We start from the raw sequence: 21,479 nt of genomic DNA, 5'->3' as shown, positions 1-21,479 counted from the left end.
TGACCAGGCTGACATGAGTCTTTTTATAGTTTATATATGATATATCTGTTTTGACGTTGTTACTGTTTTTAGAATGATTTATTGTTAATTTGTTCTCATCATTTATTTATTTCCGTATTTCCTTTCCTCACTGGGCTATTTTTCCCTACTGGAGCCCTTGGGCTTATAGCATCTTGCTTTTCCAACTAGGGTTGTAACTTGGCTAGTAAGAATAATAATAACAATTAAGTTTCAGCACCTGTTTTGATTCCCCAAGCCAGAAGCTTTAAATTATATACAGTTTTCATCAACCCCCAGTCGTCTATTCCCTTCACCTGATCAGTTCAACTCAACATGATTTTATAATTCATTTTTACATATTCCAGCAATTCTATCACATCATTATACCTCTGCGTTCCTTACCCTTCCATCTACCTAACAGAAAAAATATCCAGAAAATAACTATAGTCCATTTCTTTTAGCGAGGCAGAATTGCACCGACTCGCAGCGGTGCCCTTCTAGCTCGGAAAAGTTTCCTGATCGCTGATTGGTTAGAATTATCATGTCCAACCAATCAGCGATCAGGAAACTTTTCCGAGCTAAAAGGCCACCGCTGGGAGTCGGTGCAAATATGCCTCGCTAAAAGAAATGGACTATAGTGTCAATAGCCTACCTCCTTTTTTTAATAAAAATTCACCATCCATAATTAAACCTCAGATTAGATAAATTTATTACATGCTATTTTTTTTTATACATTCCTAGGGTTGCTTATATACACACTAGCCTTTTTCGCCTCACAAATCCTTTCTGAGTCTTTTACCAGACCCTACATTTTCTCCTAACAATAGCCAACCATTACAAGATCTTCTTGAGAGTGATGCTTTGACTGTAGCCCAGAAGTTCAATCCGCTGTAAATGGGTACCAGCATCTGCTTGCATAAAAAAGGGCTTGGGACAAGGAACCTTACCCCTAGGAATGTGCTGAGATATCAGCAGGTCGAACTCTTGTGTGTGTATATATATATATATATATATATATATATATATATATATATATATATATATATATATATATGTGTGTATATATATATGTATATATATATACATATATATATTTATATACATTTATATATATGGATATATATATATATATAAATATATATATATATATATATATATATATATATATATATATATATATATATACATATATTTATATGCATTTATATATATATATATATATATATATATATATATATATAAATATATATATATATATATATATATATATATGTATATTTATAGATATATATATATTTATATACATATACATATATATATATATATATATATATATATATATATATATATATATATATATATATACTGTATATGTATGTATGTATATAGTATGTGTGTGCATGTTTGCTTAGCTTAATTATTTGCGGGGCCTTGAGAACTGATCATGTGTATGATCCGTTCCTATGAATTTGTGTGACTGCAATTTCCTGTTCTACTACGAATGGACAACTTTTGTTAGTGTCCCGAAGAAGGGGAATATTGTATCTTAGAGTATTGGAGGATGAAATTGTTAATATAGTGGTTTTAGATGAATTACAATGCAATATACCTTCAAGATGTTCTCTGAAAATTTGATTAATCTACATTGATAAAACTTGGAATGGAAAGTAGGAAACAACTAAGGTCAATCTAGAGAAATGAAAACGGTAAATTCGACTTTCCTCAATTACCCAAATTGAAGGAAATTTTTTCAGTATAATAGATTTTGAAAGTGAAAGAAAGGAAATTTAAGAGCATTTTCTAAGAGGGACTCGACAGCTTGTATTATTATAAATTTGCTCAATCTTTTTAGCTTTGTAATTGTGAATAAATGTGGCAAAACTCGCAAATTCGTTGTAGCGTGAATATCTCTTCATTTGTTTTGGCTACTGTATTATGTAAAGATACGATATAAAATTGTTGTTTTAACGAATATGATACCACCAGCATAATTGGAGGGAGTTTATGGCACCAAACGTTGTTGTGTTTGTGTTTTTATGTGTTATTATATTTCAACGACTGAGGAACGTATCTCAATGGAACCTCACAGATATATCCATTTGGTGGAATTATATTGGAAATAATCAACTTATGGAAATAATTAGCTCATTTGTCAATATTTTTTACCATGGGAAACATCTCACCCATTGTTTAAAAAAAAAAAAAATTGAATGTGTCAGCAAGGTAAGAGTTATTATACCGAAAAATCATAAAATTCAGTAAGTTTGACCTCCAAAGTCAAATGGTTAATGACACATCAAGTAAGCAGAACTAATAGGAGCTAGTACGCCTTCGTGTAGTTATGAATATTTCAGGGTAAACAAGGTGAATTGAAGATAAATTGTGTAAGTCAAAATTCCTGACGAGGGTTATTGCCAGGCTGTCAGTAGTATACGCCATTGGCTACTCTAATTAGCGTAGTCTGACTTTATGTGGCTGTGTCATGAAAGCAATGGGCTAAATATATTATTCGTTCTTTCAACTGTAACTTCAACGGGGAAAATTGCTCTTAATGTACTCACGGTGTGTGGTTTTCGTACTGCCCGCGTATTCAAATGAAACTCTTGCAACCTTATTCATGTTTATAAATATTTTTTTTTTTTTAATTGACCTACTGAAGGTCTATAATTAATACCTTAGTAGTCGGGAAAAAACTGTTGTGCCAACTAGAGAACAGCTCGACTAGGTTGATGATCTACTTCAACTTGTTCTCAAAATCTTCATTAAAGACTCTCTCTCTCTCTCTCTCTCTCTCTCTCTCTCTCTCTCTCTCTCTCTCTCTCTCTCTCTCTGGATGATGGTGAACACGTGTGGATGTACTGGAGAATCACAAATGGCTCATCCAGGACACGTGACAAGAGCTTATTGTGGTACAGGGTTAAGAGGTCTCCCCCAGAAGCTCTTCTCATCGCTTGAATGACATCGAACAGAAATTTTAGATTTCCCTTTGTTTTCCCAAGAAGGGGAAAACACAAGTGACTGTGCAGATGACTATGGTAAGCAGCTCTTCTAGGAGAAGGACACTCCAAAATCAATCCATTGTTCTCTAGTCTTGGGTAGTGCCATAGCCTCTGTACCATGGTCTTCCACTGTCTTGGGTTAGAGTTCTCTTGCTTGAGGGTACACTCGGGCATACTATTCTATCTCGTTTCTCTTACTCTTGTTTAGTTGAAGTTTTCATAGTTTATATAGGAAATATTTATTTAAATGTCATTGTTCATAAAATATATTATTTTTCCTTGTTTCCTTTCCTCACTGGGCTATTTTCCCTGTTGGGGCCTTATAGCATTTTGCTTTTCCAACTAGGGTTGTAGCTTAGCATTTAATAATAATAATAATTGCACCTTTCCGTTCTTAGATACCTGCCTGGCATTCTCAGAAAATCTGTGAAACCCAATGTCATGGTATGTTGCGTAATGCTATCAATGATGGTCCCGGTCTTCTCTTCCTTGTGTTACTGGTAATCTCCTAATAAGGATATACTACTTATTCAGTGTTTACAAGACAAGTGAGAGGATTATTGAATGAGAATATAATTGCCTCACATACAGCACGTACGTAATTGATTGCTAGATGAGTAGGGTTTATCTACTTTTTTCTCTCACATTTATCAGTTTCTTCGATGGTTATTCAGATTTTTAGTTATGTTCTCTCTTTCTCTCTCTCTCTCTCTCTCTCTCTCTCTCTCTCTCTCTCTCTCTCTCTCTCTCTCTCTCTCTCTCTCTCTCTCTCTCTCTCTCATTATTACCACTCGTATAGTAGATTTACATGATCATGAATCTACTATATCAAGGAGTTCAGGTTACACATGAGATAAAATCCTTCGGCCACACACGAGGTATACGTACAATACATTTTAGTCGCTGCCTTCTCTGCTGAAGTTCCACTTTTGTAAGGGCGTGGATCGAAGCCAGTGACTTATCGAGTTCGACCGCTTGGGAAAGGCTTTCAAGAGAATTTAAATAACCTTTGATCTCTAATAGCTCTTCATCTTCAACGTCAGTGTCTGTAGTCTTGCTAGACAGATTTTATGAGTCACTCCTCTGCATATTTATGTGGTATGTTCGTAATGTCTTTTAGCGAAGAATTATGACGAAAATAAATCGATGCTGCGTTTGGAATATCCTTCCAAAGACGAATTTCTTTGCCTCTCAGCAAGTGTTAGTATCTGAATTGTTATGAAAAAGATTAACATAAGGAGTAAGGTAAGTAATAAATTGTAGTTTCAACGGAGAAGAGAAAAGTAGTTTTATAAATGTCGTTTCTTACTTCTTCAGTTAATGGGTTTAATTTAAAAGGAGGAAGAAGGGTCGTAGTGAGGGTCGAACAAGGAGAGGAAGGAGGAGGAGAAAGAGAAGTTGGAGAGGGGAGGTTTATAACACAGGCGACAAGTCCTCTTGAATGTCAAGTGTTTAAGCACCATCTCAGTATCCCCTAGGAGCTGCTGAGTTTGCTTGAACTCCATGGTCGATCTCCCTCCCCCCCCTCTCTCTCTCTCTCTCTCTCTCTCTCTCTCTCTCTCTCTCTCATTATCACGGTAATATCGGCAGGATTGAACGTTTAATGCATTAATGTATCTTAGTCCTTGATGAAACAGAAACAGCATTGAGAGGCAAAGACATGTTACTAGGAAAAAAGAAAAAAAAAAGCAGATTGGCCGTTGAAATATTAGGTCCTTTGAGTGGCCAGACAGTACTACATTGGATCCCTCTCCCTGGTTACGGTTCTTTCCCTTTGCCCACACATACACCGAATAGTCTGGCCTAATTTTCCCACATTCGCCTCTGTCCTCGTACACCTGACAATACTGAGATTACCAAACAATTTTTCTTCATTCAAGGAGTTAGCTAGTACACCGTACTTGTTCAATGGCTACTTTCCTCTTGGTAAGGGTAGAAGAGACTCTTTAGCTATGATAAGCAGCCCTAGGAGAAGGTCACTCCAAAATCAAGCCATTGTTCTCTAGTCATGGGTAGTGCCATAGTCTCTGTACTATGGCCTTCTACTGTCTTAGGGTAGAGTTCTTTTGCTTGAAGGTACACTCGAGCGCACTATTCTCTCTCTCTCTCTCTCTCTCTCTCTCTCTCTCTCTCTCTCTCTCTCTCTCTCTCTCTCTCTCTCTCTCCTGTTTTTTTAAGTTTTTTTATAGTTTACATAGGAAACATCTAATTTAATGTTGCTACGTTTCCTAAAATATTTTCTTTTAATTGTAGTTTATTTATTTCCTTGTTTCCTTTCCTCACTGGGCTATTTTCCATGTTGGAGCCCTTGGGCTTATAGAATCCTGCTTCTCCAACTAGGGTTGTAACTTAGCTTGTAATAATAATAATAATAATAATAATAATAATAATAATAATAATAATAATAATAATAATAATAACCGTTTCTTGAAAGGAAATTATTAGCATTATAGTAAAGGAGAACAGACGGAAAATTTCTAAAGCCTGTTTTTTTTTAACCAACTACTCCAAGAATCGATAATTTTGGTTAGGTGAATCTAAGTAAAAACGAGGTCGCCTGAGAAGAGGAGAGAGTTCTTATTCTGACAAATCTGCTTTCTAATTTCAATGCTGTTAACTTTCATTGATTCATTCTTAAGTTCTCTGGCGACGCGACAACAAAGGTAATTAAGATGGGCTATATTTTAGTAGGCCTTTAATTGAAAATATTGAAAAAGGAAAGAAATTCAAGTGCCTAATTTACTCTACATGGTTATGAGTGTGTCTGTACCTGTGCAAAGGTGAGTTTCAAGCGTTGAAACATATTGCTACAGTTTCACAGATCTGCAATTTGTTGTGGGGCGTTTTAGCAGAAAGTTGAAATTTTGTTGCGAATAAACGCAAAGCAATACTGTCATTTATTCTAAGCTGATAAAATGACCCTTAAGATTGTATAGATTTGCTAAATTTGACAGTTTAAAATTTATTTGAATGCGAAATACAAAAGTTCTATGTGAAACAAAATATTTGGAAGCTGTATACATCTTTGTGTTTGTAAACAAAGCTACATACTTGTTCGTAAAACAAAATATTCTTATCTTTGTCTTATAATTGGGGAAACGAGACCTAATTGCATTTTATACTGAGGGTGGTTTAGTCATGTAAAACCCTTAAGGGTTTCCGTGCCTTCTTTTCAGCCACTGACGACTCCATATTTTTATCATTTCTTCTGTTCATTGCTATTTTCTAAGACCTACATTACCAGTTGGCCATCATCAGCTTGTAAGTAGTTCTAGAGTGTTTTCCATCTCTCAACACCCATCGTTATTCTTCACAGACGACAAAGAAGCGACAGCGCAACACACAAGGAACGTGTGGACTGTCCAATCACATTGGTTTGCGAAATTGTAGCACATTGCAAGAAAACTTTAAATGCGCGAACTTGTCTTACGTTTTTTCAGTATTTCTGTGTTTATTTTGAACTGTTTAGTAAACAAAGATCCATGAAATTGACAGATCTACGATATGCGGCTTCTGAGAAATGCCGACTGTGGAAGACCACATTCCCTGTGTACAGTTCACCTCTTGCGTGATCTGTATAGAGGAGGATTTAAAAGTGTTCCAAGTTTGAATTTGAGAAAATTGAGATACAATGTTCATTGATTTCATATGATATGAAAGTAACTTAACAGCTTATCAGATTTCCCCTAAGTAACAAGAAATTAGCACATTTATCGATACATTGTCATAGAGCTTTATGAAATGGCAATATAATTTGTAAATACTTGAATTAGTGCGAAATCTTTTGCAGATCTGTATGATATCAGTATTTGTGAAATGGTCATGTTTCCATGATGCTCGGACTGAGACTCTCGGTCATAACATGAAAGCAAAAGCACTCTAGATTAAATCTTAGTGTCCACAGAGAAATGCAACACGTGCTTTACCGAGCAGTCATTTTCCTGTCTGTCCGTAGTAACGGTGACGCAGTTTCACTTTTTAGCCATTTAAGATAAAAACGAACAAATATCAAAGAAAAATCTCACTGCTGAATGTCATTCAAGAAAAATATTTCGTCTATGTCTACGGAAATGGAGTTCACGGAGGAAGGCAATGAGGGGGATTGTTTGTAAAGCCTTATACAAAGTCGATTTGATTGCGTTAAATTTATGACTTAGGGCCATGGGCATACGACCCATTGCTTGTGCCTGGGAGACAGACCCTTTAGCGCCGAGGTGCAATTGAGTGACAACCTGCAGTTGCACAAGGGGGGCTTTAGAAGGCGACTGCAGTGACACCTGGGACGCTTACACATCAGTGATGCGTACAGTGCACCTTGTGAGGTGCACTCTCAGTAATAGTCTTCCCCTGCAGGTACAGTACTTTGCTGATTGTATTATTACCAAATTATGGGGAAAAGTCATTGAATTGAATGATTATAATGACAATATCATTTATATTGAAATATAACTGTCAAAGTCATTCTTAACCATTCTCTTATCAAAGTCATTAGGATTTGATAACACTTTTTGACAAAATCATTGATATTGATTGATATTTTGGTAAGAAATAGAATTAAAACATTACTTTTCCAAAGCCACTTGAACTCAAACCTCCCTGTGATGGTCATTGACACTGAATAACTGACTCATTTGTTACAACTGGTTCCTCTGAAAAAGTCATCGAAAAAGACAGATTTCACTGACAAAGTGAATCCTATCATATTTTTGTAGCATAAGAACCTAAAATAATATTAGTTTAATAGTTTGAGGCTCTACTTCTCATCTGATGTCGTCGATTCTGGTTGGAATAATAGTTCGTTATATTAAAACGAGACAATTTATTCCTAAGCTACATTACTGCGAGTGCTTGGGGCAAGCGCTAGGAAACTTCTGCTCTGACTGGCATCACGTAAACGTAATTATAAACAATACAAACTATATATGCTATACAAAAATAACAGATGAACATCACTATAAAAGAGTCTAATATCCTGTGCAGTGCAAGAATGAGAAGAATCATATTTTATCTTTGAAGTAAATTTTACAGGATACAACGCTTTCTAACATATGCTGCGACACTTATAATTAAAGTCGAATTATGTTCTATTAATGAAATCTGAAATAATATCACTTTCAATACACGTAGCGCTTATTGTATTACAGTAAAAATTATACACAATACATAACCAACCATATGACGCTCCCCACACATGCCTTCTTTCACATACCGAGAGAAGGTAGGTCTGGTGGGGGTGTGGGACTATTCATAAAAGTTACTCGAATCTCAAAACGCTGAAAAGAATTAGTGTTACAAGCTTTGAATGTATAGAAATAAAAATTTACGCCAAAAAAAAAAAAAAACAGAAGAATATCCTTTGTAAACAATACGTGATCTGAAACGATAAATACTCGGAACGACAAGGTAAAACGACAACGGAGGTCCTGTAGAGAGTAGGGTTCTCCTTCTGTAAGAGGCCGGAAAAGCAGCCATCAAAGTAAAGTAAGTAAAGTTAACCTTGAGGCTGAACGGCTGTATTTTCATGGTTGACATTACGGCCAAATGAGACTTTAGGTCGCATGCGACAGAGAGATCGCAGAGACCTTCTTCGATAAGGCTAAACTCACTTATTCAAAATCGTTCACTTAAGAAATGGCAGACACTTCAGCTATCGGCCCTGTCAGATTTAATCGAGAGAAGTTTGGTCATGGTTCTTGTGTTATGTCATGCAATTGGCGCACACCCACTGTACTATAGCTCCTGAATCCGTTCGAGCAGTATGATATTCATTTATAGGTTCATATAACGAGATATGATACTATGCTTATTACTAATATGTAAGGCAAGTAATTCCAAAGTGTTATATGTAAAGCTATTGAATATATATATATATATATATATATATATATATATATATATATATATACTGTATATATATATAAACATACTATATATATATATATATATATATATATATACTGTATATATATACAGTATAAACACACATACTATATATATATATATATATATATATATGAACACACATACTATATATATATATACATATATATATATATATATATATATATATATATATATGTATATATATACATATATATATATATATATATTTATATATATATATATATATATATATATATGATTTTTTATATACATATAGTTGGTAAGTTAGCCAAGGCACCAGCCAACCGTTAAGATAGTACCGCTAGGGAGTTATGGGGTCCTTTGACTGGCCAGACAGTACTACATTGGATCTTTCTCTCTGGTTATGGCTCATTTTCCTTTTGCCCACTCATACACCAAAAAGTCTGGCCTATTCTTTACATATTCTCCTCTGTCCTCATACACCTGACAACACTGAGATTACCAAACAATTCTTCACCCAAGGGGTTACTGCACTGTAGTAGTTCAGTATCCACTCTCCTCTTGGTAAGGGAAGAAGAGATTCTTTAGCTATAGTAAGCAGCTCATCTAGGAGAATGACACTCCAAAATCAAACCATTGTTCTCTAGTCATGGGTGTGCCATAGCCTCTGTACCATGGTCTTCCACCGTCTTGGGTTAGAGTTCCCATGCTTGAAGGTACACTCGGGCTCACTATTCTATCTTATTTCTCTCTCTCTCCTATTTTTTAAAGTTTATATAGTTTATATATGAAATATTTATTTTAATGCTGCTACTGTTCTTGAAATATTTTATTTTATTGTAAATTAATTTTCTAGTAGTTTATTTATTTCCTTATTTTCCTTCCTCACTTGGCTATTTTCCCTGTTGGAGCCCTTGGGCTTATATCATCCTGTTTTTCCTACTAGGGTTTTAGCTTAGCAAGTTATAATAATAATAATAATAATAATAATAATAATAATAATAATAATAATAATATATTTGTGTGTATATATATATATATATATATATATATATATACATATATATATATATATATATATATATATATATATATATATATATACGTATGGATTGGTAACGCAGAACTTGTGTTCTATGTATATTTCCATAAAGCTGTGCATGCATGCTATATTCTTATTCATTTTATTTATAACTTTTTTTTCATTTTTTTGTACAGAACTCGCAAGAATTCATTGGTTTCGCCACCCTACCTGAGCAAGTGCACCGGAAGAGCGTCAAAAGGGGATTCGACTTCACGTTGATGGTCGTAGGAGAATCGGGTCTTGGAAAATCCACGCTCATCAACAGCCTCTTCCTCACAGATCTCTATAGGGAAAGAAAAGTTCCCACGGCTGAATGTAAGTGTGTTTCATACTTGTATTTCTCTCTCTCTCTCTCTCTCTCTCTCTCTCTCTCTCTCTCTCTCTCTCTCTCTCTCTCTCTTTCATGGGGTGGTAGCGTCGTCATTGTGCCTCACACGGTACAGTATCGGAATTACAACTTTACAATTTCACTTCTTTCCCTAAATGCGTTTACCAACGTTCCCGATCCCTTTCTTTCGTCATGTTGTCTCAATACACTGAAGGCATACCTGGCAGCCTTAGTGAATGAATTATACAATACACATAATGCGCGCGTGCGCGCACTCACACACACATATATACAGTATATATATATATATATATATATATATATATATATATATATATATATATATATATACATCACGGCTGGCAAATTACATAACATCCCGAGTTCCAAACTCACCTGTTTATTTTTACATAAATCTGTTACACTTGAAAAAATTAATACGAGTTCTGAGAAAATTATATAACTCCCAGATTATATAATAACACTGAATATCCAAAGGACTTTTAAGTACACTTAAAACTGAGTTATTAATTACTTGAACTGTTCAAAACAACATTTTACTTCGATTCTTAGTCAGGGATTACGAGAGAGCTCTAAGAAAAACTGGTGATCGAAATATTACACACTTTACAAAAATAAATATATTCTATGGAAAATTTACATTAATATAAAAAAATTATCACCAAAATGAATCACTCAAAATATTAAATCTGAACAAAACCTTAGACTAAGACAAGAAAATATTACACTGAAAATTATATAATCACTTGTTTCACTGTAAATTAAATTTTACACAAATATTTAATCTTGACATTAATGAAAATAGTTAACACTTTAACACTCAATGATTAAATACTAAACGAAATTTATATAAAAGTGACTGATACACTTAGTTTTTTTTTTTTTATCATACGAGGTAATCAAACATTTAAACCAAAATAAATACACTTCAGTCCTCACCTAAATCTCACAGGACCAGTTACAGAAATTCATATTAAACAAATATTTATAATAATACAATAGACTGGAAATAGTGTTCAATGGCTTTATCAACGTTTGAACCCGATACACAGGATATATGTTGGATAGAAATTACAAATCCCTTTTGAGTGGGCACACACTTGATGCACTTGAGGAGAAAGGATGTTGGGTCTTTTATGGGGACAGACTGGATCTCTTCTGTTGCTCATGAATTCCTAGTGGCACATATACAGTATATTGACTTGAAACATCTAGATAATTTTATATAGATTATTCTTGTGGCTTGGGGGCAGGCTCTAGCGGCACCAAAGTTGCCAACTAAGTCTATCAAACAGGAGAACTAACCCTTGCAAGGCAACCCTCTCCCAGCTAGCTCCACCCACCTACCCCTCGAAACATTAAAAAAAAAAGATAAAATTAACTCTGGGGTTTTCAAGAACATCCTAAACACATAGAAATATAACGACGCAATACCTTGTGAAAACATAAAAAATCTATATAAGCACTCGTTTTCAAACCTCGAATGGTTCGTACACCATACTTAGATTACATAAGACTTCGTAACAAAATATGTGAAATAAAAAGTTAATTCTTGAAAATAACGTAAATTTACATATACTGACTTGAATGAAAAATACAATTAAAAGAACGACGAAAGTCTTACGTAATTTACAAACAAATGTTTAAACCTACATGAGAGGAACTCACCTTACGAGCTAGCTATATACCCCTTACATACACAAGTAAAATACATGAATAAAATATTTACTCTACACTAGACCAGCTGTGTAATAATTTTTATATATATATATATATATATATATATATATATATATATATATATATATGTAAATATATGATATATATAAACAAATTATTAAAGTATTGTGTATTATTTTTCCTAGTTTTACAAACATGAGTCCTTTAATTAGGAGTACAGCTTCAGCGCAAACTGGAACGGCGATTGGATCGTTAATGGGACTGAAAAGTTTGGTTTGTATAGCTAGGAAAAATACAAATTGCTTTTTAAGTTTGTGATTTGATCATATGCAAATACAAACCTTCTGTCTTCCTGTTGAAAGGAGGCAACCTTATGAACCAGATTCTTGCTGGTTCAATTTCCTGTACTTAGACAATGTCTTGTATCTGGAGGACCTTATATCCATTTCAGTTTCAGGATATGTTGTCAGAATGTTCGCAGACCTTAAGACAAGTAATGGTGTGGGCATACATTCATGCATTATCCCTTCATTAGAGGAGGATGTGAGAGATACCTCCCCACAGATCATGTGTAAAAAAGAATAGAAGAAAGGTTGCTCGGTTTTGAAAATTACCCGTATCATCGCCTCGTTCAGCAATTAACGGCTACACTGCAGTTCATCTTAGTCAGCTTACTTTCATTCTCATACTAATGTAATAAACATTATCTTAGACAAGATGCTTCTTCTCCCGTGATGGAGTGGGCTGGTTACACACACAACCTATTGAGAAGTCACCACAGGGTTAAGGAGTAAAGTATCCAAGGATTTCTGGGTATACTCCTGCAGATAGTGGGAGGTGAAGGTCATCTGACATTTCTAGACTCATGCCTTCAATACCTGCACTACTGACAGGCTCTTTCTGAAGGCCAGTGTGAAACTGATACCCTGACTTTGTGAGCCCTCACCCGAGTTGGCCTGCATTCCTCAAAGTTTGAGGATACTTTCAATTGATAGCTCCACAAAGCCAGAAGGAAACGCTGTTCTTGGATATATATTTCTTGACTATGTCTGTCCTAAGAAAGAGTTCTTAAAGTGCCAAGTTCTCGTGGAATGTCCAATAGCTCATTTAAAAAGATATTAATTTTTAAATTTCACAGTCCTCTAGAGTATTTTTTCCAAAATACCTAATGAGAAAGGACAAAAATCCAAATCCAAATCCATTTTTTTCAAATAATCATCTGTCGATATTCCTTGGAAATAATATTGCTATTTTTTCATTATTCTATTGCTATACTCAACACTGCAAGAAAGGCCCGATAGGGGAGGGCACCTGGTTTCAAGAGGATTCCCCAACTTATGCCCTATCTCCACAGATCACCGACTTGGCCTCCTTATCTGACCCCGGTCCACCTCTTTACCCTCTGTCTGTTTTACTTTCTCTCTTTTTGTTTATATATAAATTGGCATATTTCTGGAACTGTATCTAAAATTATTGTAACTGTTGTTCCACACCACCATTGAGATAAAATTCAGCGCATTTCTGTATAAAGGTTTCCCCCAAACTTAAAGGTATCATATGAGTGGGGACCCCTCCCATGCTCATATGCCAAATGTTGCCGCTACACACACACAAACACACACACACAAACACACATACACACACACACACACACACTTGTGCTGGACTGTTCCCCTGGTTTAGCTAGTCATATGGTCAACTTCATAGTCAAGCTAAAGCAGTCATATAAAACGTGAACAGATACTTCTTGGAAGAAAAGGTAAATAGTGAGAAAACATTTCAGAAATACTGTATACCAATTTATAAAGACACAGAAAGAGAATGTATGCAACAGAGAAGTTTGGAGACATTGTATCCGTGGGGGAATCTGTTTCAAAGCAAGTATCCTCCCTTCTCGGCCATCATTCGCTGCGCTGAGTATAATCTATCTCAAATATTGTTACGATGATCTCTCTCTCTCTCTCTCTCTCTCTCTCTCTCTCTCTCTCTCTCTCTCTCTCTCTCTCTCTCTCTCTCAAAAAAAAAAAAAAGAAAAAAAAAAACAACATTTCTTTCTGAGAATATTTGTTACTCTAGGTCTTTCTTAAATATCTAGGACTTAGTTTTTATTAATTATTTAACTAATTACCTTTAGAAAATTATATTTTAGTTTTGTTGACTTTCTTCAAGTATTTTCTTGACGTTGCTTACAAGGAGGAAAAGGGATTGTTTTTTTTTTTTCAAATTATCTGGGCATTTTATGATAAATTTATGTTTAAAAACCCTATAACATTTTCCAAAAACAATTTTTTAACAGGAAAATATAAATTATGTATTTTCTTTTATGATTTTTTTATATCTTTCCTTACAGCGTTGGTGGAGAAGACTGTCGCCATAGAAAAAAAGACCATAGAAATCGAGGAGAGAGGCGTTAAACTTAGACTAACAGTCGTCGATACTCCAGGTGGGTAAGAGGCAAGTTGTGCTATTGCTAGATCATCATTCACCTATGTCTTGCATGATCATTAAAACCTTCTGACATTTAAATAACAGAGAACATCATGATATATATTTTTCTTCCTTCTTAACATTTCATTCGCTTTACTTTTTTCCGTCTTATTTTTAAAAGAAAAATTTCCAGAAAAACCTCCTCACCATTTTCCCTTTCATACTCTTGCTATGTATAAGAATCTTTAGAAATTACATATTCCTTCCTTAAACCGCCCCCCCCCCCCCTCTTTTATACAATGTATCTCACACCTTCATGTTCTACGAACCCTTTCCCTGTCCTAAATATTTAGAACCTTTCGTCCTAACACTTCTGCCTTTTCAGCAAACAAAAATTTCCCGTGTCTTTCTCCTTTTCAGCTTTACAACTACGAATGGTAAACCTTTGCAAATGTACTCTCTCTCTCTCTCTCTCTCTCTCTCTCTCTCTCTCTCTCTCTCTCTCTCTCTCTCTCTCTCTCTCTCTCTCTCTCTCTTTATATAGATATCCAAATTTAATAACAAACATTTCATTACTTTCTCAACCAGGTTAGACTGTTACATTTTCATAGCATTTGGATATTTCTCTCCCATTTCAACCGCCATGACACCAGACATGGGATGCGACCAAAACGTTCCGGGGCTAAATCTATAAAAGTAAAAAACCATATCTTATTTGAATTTGACTGCCATCCCCATTGAAATAGTGCTGCTGAATAAAGATACACACACACACCGCCCCTGCCTCGTTTGGAAAGAGCCCAGGAAATATATATAACGTCAAGCACCATTTAATATTCATGCTCGATTTTCCACATACAGTCAAATAAGGACAACGTCGGGGAAATGGACGCTTGACTTCCTATAGTAAATTCTTTTTAGTGAGGCAGATTTGCACCGACTCGCAGTGGTGCCCTTTTTAGTTCGGAAAAGTTTCCTGCTCGCTGATTGGTTGGACGAGATTATTCTAACCAATCAGATAGCAGGAGACTTTACCGAGCTAAGAGGGCACCGCTGCGAGTTAATGCAAATGCGCCTCATCAAAAAGAAAAAAAAAAAAAAAAAAAAAAACTAAGTAAAGAAGCGTTCCTAGTAAGACAGAAGAAGTACTGGTTGCGCGTGATCTTACAAGGTACCTACCTTAAACGGATGCCAGCAAATTAGTATTAAAGTGAGATTTTTGCTTTTTAAAGGAGTAATCTCGCCTCAATATTAGGAAACCCATCACTGTCAATATCATCATACTTATATTTAGATTTATTTAATAATCACACTACAAATCTATGAAAATGTGTGATTTCGAGTCCTTTCATGAATTCTATTGATGCGATTCTTCAATTTTGCCCTTTTTTATAGCTTTTACAACCTTATTCATCTCATTTAATTCATAATTCCTTTTATATCTCCCATGATATTTACTCTCAAATAGTAGTTTATGTTAAATATTCTGTTCTTCCGCGCTCCATTTTCAGATTTCACCAGTCTCTGCTGCTTTTCTCCTCTCTTGGTAGTGGACTCAATCATTTGGAAGTACCAAACACTCGATCTGATGTTCACAGGTCGTCAAATCCACATACTTATGTATATTACCCCCTCTTATTTTCTATTGCCTGATTTGATGGAGATTCCACCTGAAACCAAGTTACCAGGTGCACCTGTATTAGGGAAGATGCAAAAACCTGGTAGCTCACCACCTGTTAATTGGAAAAGAGTGAGACCTCCATCTCTCTCGCCCCCTCCATTAGAAATATCAAAATTATAACGTCAAATAAATATAATGTTTTGTTTGTTGATGCCTCTGATCAACTGGAAGTCAATTTAAACAAATCGGAAATTCAAGTTGAGGTCCACCATCCCCCTCAACAATTAGATCAAAAAGACAAAAAGAAAATCATAAATGCTAAACCCAATCTATCAAGACCCTCTTTAATAAAACCACCTGGAAATAGGGTTACATCAAAAACTGCTAATGGGAAGACTCCATCTAAGGGGTCTACCAAAATATAAACCATAGGTTTTTCCTCCATTTTGCAATGGAATTGTCAGGGTTTAAGGGCCAAATATGAAGAACTCAAGCTCCTTATTCATGAGCATTCTCCCATAATTATATGTCTACAGGGGAGCAAACTTGATCACAAACATCCTTTGAAAAACCATACATCCTTGTTTCAAACCTACAAAACTTATCACCATAGTTAAAAGTGTTATAGGTTTCTGGAAAAAGTCTTGCAGTTCGTCAACAGGGTCATAATAATCTCTCTCTCTCTCTCTCTCTCTCTCTCTCTCTCTCTCTCTCTCTCTCTCTCTCTCTCTCTCTCTCTCTCTCTCTCTCTGTATATATATATATATATATATATATATATATATATATATAATTATGTATATATATATATATATATATGTATATATATGTATGTATGTATATATATATATATGTATGTATATATATATATAAATATATATATATATATATATATATATATATTACACCGTGCTAGTAGGTACATTTTAACAATCCATGTTTACCAACTTGGTGGAGTAACAAGAACTTTGGGTGTGGGGAAAGTGCCCCCTTAAATCTCGATGAAGTCACTGGCACCAGGGTGACGGATTGGGTTTGAGGCGATAGACTAGATGTCTTTTCGGGGTTTACTCCTGATGCTTGGCTTAAGAAGATACTGGAATTAGTACGGACCGGCAGGGGTCACTTGCCTTAGTTAGATAGACACTGCGCATCACAAGGAACTGGCTATCCTTTGATGAATCTAGCCAAAGCTAAGAATCTCCTGGTCTATAAATACTAAAGAAAAAATTAAAATTGGTAATTAGGAAGTTTAAACCATGAATCAGATTTGGAAGCTACAGCAAGTGGAGAATGAATTTATGAAATATAGTTTGGATATCTTTAGCCCAAACTGAAACATGTTGTAAGGGAATTGGTTAGGAAATCTTGGACCAAGGCAATATATATATATATATATATATATATATATATATATATATATATACACATATATATATATACACACACATATATATATATATATATATACATATATATACAGTATATATATATATATATATATATATATATATATATATATATCTACTCAGGAAGAACAGATGGAGTTGGAAGAGAAGGGGTAGGAATGATGATGACACCAAGAGCAAAAACGGCATTAACGGTATGGAGACCTGTAAATAGTACATTGTTACTTGCAAAGTTAAAATCAAAGCAGTTCAATTTGAGTATTATAGTTTGCTATGCACCAACAAATGATTCCCCTGAAGAAAGGAAAGATGAAAACTATGAAGAACTGTAGAGCGTAATAGATGAGATCCCTGAGAGAGATATGAAAATTGTAATTGGGGACTTCAGTGCTAAGTTTAAAGGAATAATCAAGGGATAGAGAATGTGATGGGTGTTGGGGGCCTTGGCTAAGTTGCAAATGAAAATGGGTCACATTTTATAAGTTTTTGTTCAACGAACAATCTTGTTATTGGAGGTACTCTTTTCCAGTAAAAGGACATCCACAAATATACAAGGACTTCCCCATGTGGCAATTACAAAAATTAAATAGATCACATAGTCATTAATAAAGAGAGAAGAAGGACTCTGTGAAATGTATGAAGCTATAGAGGTGTAGATATTGGTAGTGATCACCAGCTCCTCATTGCCACACTGAAATTAAAACTGAACACCCAACAGATATATAGAAATAATACCTAGCTTTGATACAACTAAGCTTCTAGATGATGAGCTCAGAGAAACCCTTGCAATTGAATGTAGGAATCGATTTGCAGTCTTAAAGACTTTAAGAGAAGAAGAGCAGACAATTAATGAAGAATGCTGTGATATTAAGAACATATATCAGTCAGTTGGTAGTGAAGTTTTGGGACATATAGTTATAAGAGAAAACCATGGATATCAATTGATACTTTGGATACTATAAAAAGGAGACAAAGAGATATGTATTGTTGAAAGTTTTCGAGGAGGTAATGAAAATTACAATGTAGAGCATTCTAAGTATTCCCGTTTTGATAGTAAGGTCAGAGGAAAAGCCAGGTATGACTGGAGAGAATATTTAGACGGGAAAGGAGATGAGGCTGACACAGCTATGAATTCAAGGTGTGGCTATGGAGTGAGAATCGCTCATAGAATTATTAACGAAATCTCGACTGGGGCAAAGAAGAAGCATATACCCATAAAAAAAGAGAGATTGATCTGTTATAACAACAGAAGATGAAGAAAGGCAATGCTGGATGGAACACTTTAGTGAAGTCATGAATAGGAGATATGAAGGGAATAATTTGATTGATATACCTGAAGCTGAGGAAGACCTTGATGTGCTCATGAATGAATTCAGTGTGTTCGAAGTCGAAGCTATCATTAAAAAATTCGAGAGATGGAAAGCCCTAGTATACGATGGAAAAACTGCCGAGATGATATTGGCGGAAATGAAGTGATTACCAAAATACTTACAAGATTATTTTGTAGAATGTGACGTGAAGAGGCAAAACCTGATGAATGGGATCTAGGAGCGTTGGTGAAAATGGCAAAAAATCAGATCTGACCGATTGCATTAATTACAGAGGCATCACACTTACGTCAGTGTTTATGAAAATATATAGTATGCTTATTCTAAAAAAGACTAGAGAGAAAGATTAATGAAAAGCTGAGAAATGAACACGCAGGATTTATAAAAGGTAGAAGTTGTACAGACCAAATTTTCATTTTGAGACATGTACAGCAATGTGTAGAATATAGGAATCCACTTTTGATGGCATTTGTAGACTATGAAAGATTTTTTGATATCGTGCACCGGCCAATTGTGTTTATAGTCTTGCGTTAATATGGAATTCCTCTTAAATATGTAAATTTGATTAAGTCTGTTCATGAGCATAGTTGTCGTCACTTATGTTGTTTATCCTCCTCATGGATTTTGTAATGCATAGAACAGTTGGGGATGATGGAGATAGATTGGATTGGATTGGTAACAGGAAACTAGCTGACTTAGAGTATGCTGATGACGCTGTCCTTATTAGCAGAATACCAAAGGACTGGCAAAGCTTGCTTACCAGAATGCATGAAATATCACATGAGGTTGAGCTTAAGATAAATAGAAGAAAGACAGAGATGATGAGAACGGGATATGCAGTGAAAGATGATATATCATTGGAAGGAGAAAGGATTGATGAGGTAAAATCATTTAAATATATAGGAACTATGATATCTAATACAGGATATTTAGAATATGAGTTTAATGAAAAATTGTAAAAAGCAAATCAGACAATAGCTAGGGTACGTAAAATTTGGAAATCAAATCGCCTGAAATTACATATAAAAATCAGACTAGATATCAGTTTAGTGAGATCGGTGTTACCGTATGGACATGAGTCGTGGTGTGACAATGAAACAATATCCAACAGATTTAGTAGATTTGGGAACAAAGCCCTCGGAAGGATATTGGGAGTGAAGAATCAGGTGCCATATGTAGATGAGATCATGTTGAGGGGTAGATGGAGATGGTTTGTTCATGCTCTTCGCACTCCCCAAGAGAGATTAGTTCACCAAATTTTCAACCGGGCTCCACAAGGCACTAGAAGAGTTGGAAGGCCCAGGCCTACATGGCTGGGGACAATGAAGCGTGAAATAGGAGATGATGAATGGAGAAGTATTTATTTAAAAGCTCAAGATAGAGACGACTGGCGAAATCTAGCCGAGGACTTTTGTGTCAATAGGCGTAGGAGGAGATGGTGATGATGATGATTTATATATATATATATATATATATATATATATATATATATATATATATATATATGTGTGTGTGTGTGTGTGTGTGTGTGTGTGTGTGTGTGTGTGTGTGTGAAGTTCACCATGATGCAGATTTTACTTTTACTGAAGTTAATGAAGTAATGGATTGAAAATGCGTATATTTCCAGTATGTTCCAGTTTCCTGAAATGATAAGATATTTTCTAAATATGACTATATTTCATGAGAACACAAACGTCACATCTCCCCTTTAATAAAGAAAGCAATGAATAAAGATATTGGTTATAAACTCTTCATAAATGTATATATATATATATATATATATATATATATATATATATATATATATATATATATATATATATATTTTACTTAGTGACGTGAAAACAAGAGTATCTTTAACATTTTGAGCTGTTTGCCTTTATTCTCAAATAGATAACCAAGGGTTGGGTAATAGATTGAGGGAAATATGAAAAAAAAACTTAAATGTGGGGTTTTTTTTCTGAATGAATTTCATAAAATCCCCAGGATGTTTGACAGGGATGTTTTCATATATATATATATATATATATATATATATATATATATATATATGTGTGTGTGTGTGTGTGTGTGCGTGTGTGTGTGTGTGTGTTTGTGTACCCACACACACACACACATATATATATATATATATATATATATATATATATATATATATATATACAGTATATATAAATACTTCCTCTGGGGCACTTTTGGTAATAATCCTCAATGGTAATTTTTATTTTGACATGAGTCTTGTTCTAATCATAGACGCAGTCTTGTATGTTGGCAAAGAATACAAGTACTATTTTTTTATAGTAGAAATGGTGATGTATGTCTTTGGGATTTTGAGCAATACCGAAAGGGGAATGGGCCATTTCAATAATGTAGAAGTTAATAAGAGGCCGACTAAAAGGCTGTTTCTGAATGATTGTTAATATCAGGAATGTCAATCACACTTGACTGACTCGATCAGTAATGTTCTTCAACATTGTAGCCTACTCGACCCGAGACTAATAAATGAGTTAGCTTTTTATTGGAGTAAAGGTATCACGATCAGTATCGTTGATCGCCATAGTTGAATCGGTGGAACTTCAAAAGTTCAAAAATACAGCGAATTTTTATACTTTGAATAGGCTGACACAAGTCTCTTTTTATAGTTTTTTATGAAAGATATATTTTTATGATGTTACTGTTCTTAAAATATGTTATTTCGATTGTTCATTATTTCTCAA

General features: G+C 34.7%; 1 protein-coding gene across 6 annotated transcripts in view; it reads left to right on the top strand.

The window, feature by feature from the left end:
- The window catches only part of Septin4 (septin 4), a 357,181-nt gene that overhangs the window by 321,818 nt on the left and 13,884 nt on the right, over positions 1-21,479 (top strand). For all 6 annotated transcript variants that reach the window (XM_068360037.1, XM_068360040.1, XM_068360036.1 and 3 more), the window contains 2 exons: positions 10,083-10,263; positions 14,328-14,420. In XM_068360037.1, the coding sequence (XP_068216138.1) occupies positions 10,083-10,263; positions 14,328-14,420 (274 nt within the window). The remainder of the gene's footprint in view (positions 1-10,082; positions 10,264-14,327; positions 14,421-21,479) is intronic.

Source organism: Palaemon carinicauda, chromosome 36 (genome assembly GCF_036898095.1).
Source record: "Palaemon carinicauda isolate YSFRI2023 chromosome 36, ASM3689809v2, whole genome shotgun sequence".
Classification (NCBI taxonomy): Eukaryota; Metazoa; Arthropoda; class Malacostraca; order Decapoda; family Palaemonidae; genus Palaemon; species Palaemon carinicauda.
The sequence above is the reverse complement of the archived record's forward strand: the minus strand, read 5'-3'. Positions and strand labels throughout refer to the sequence as shown.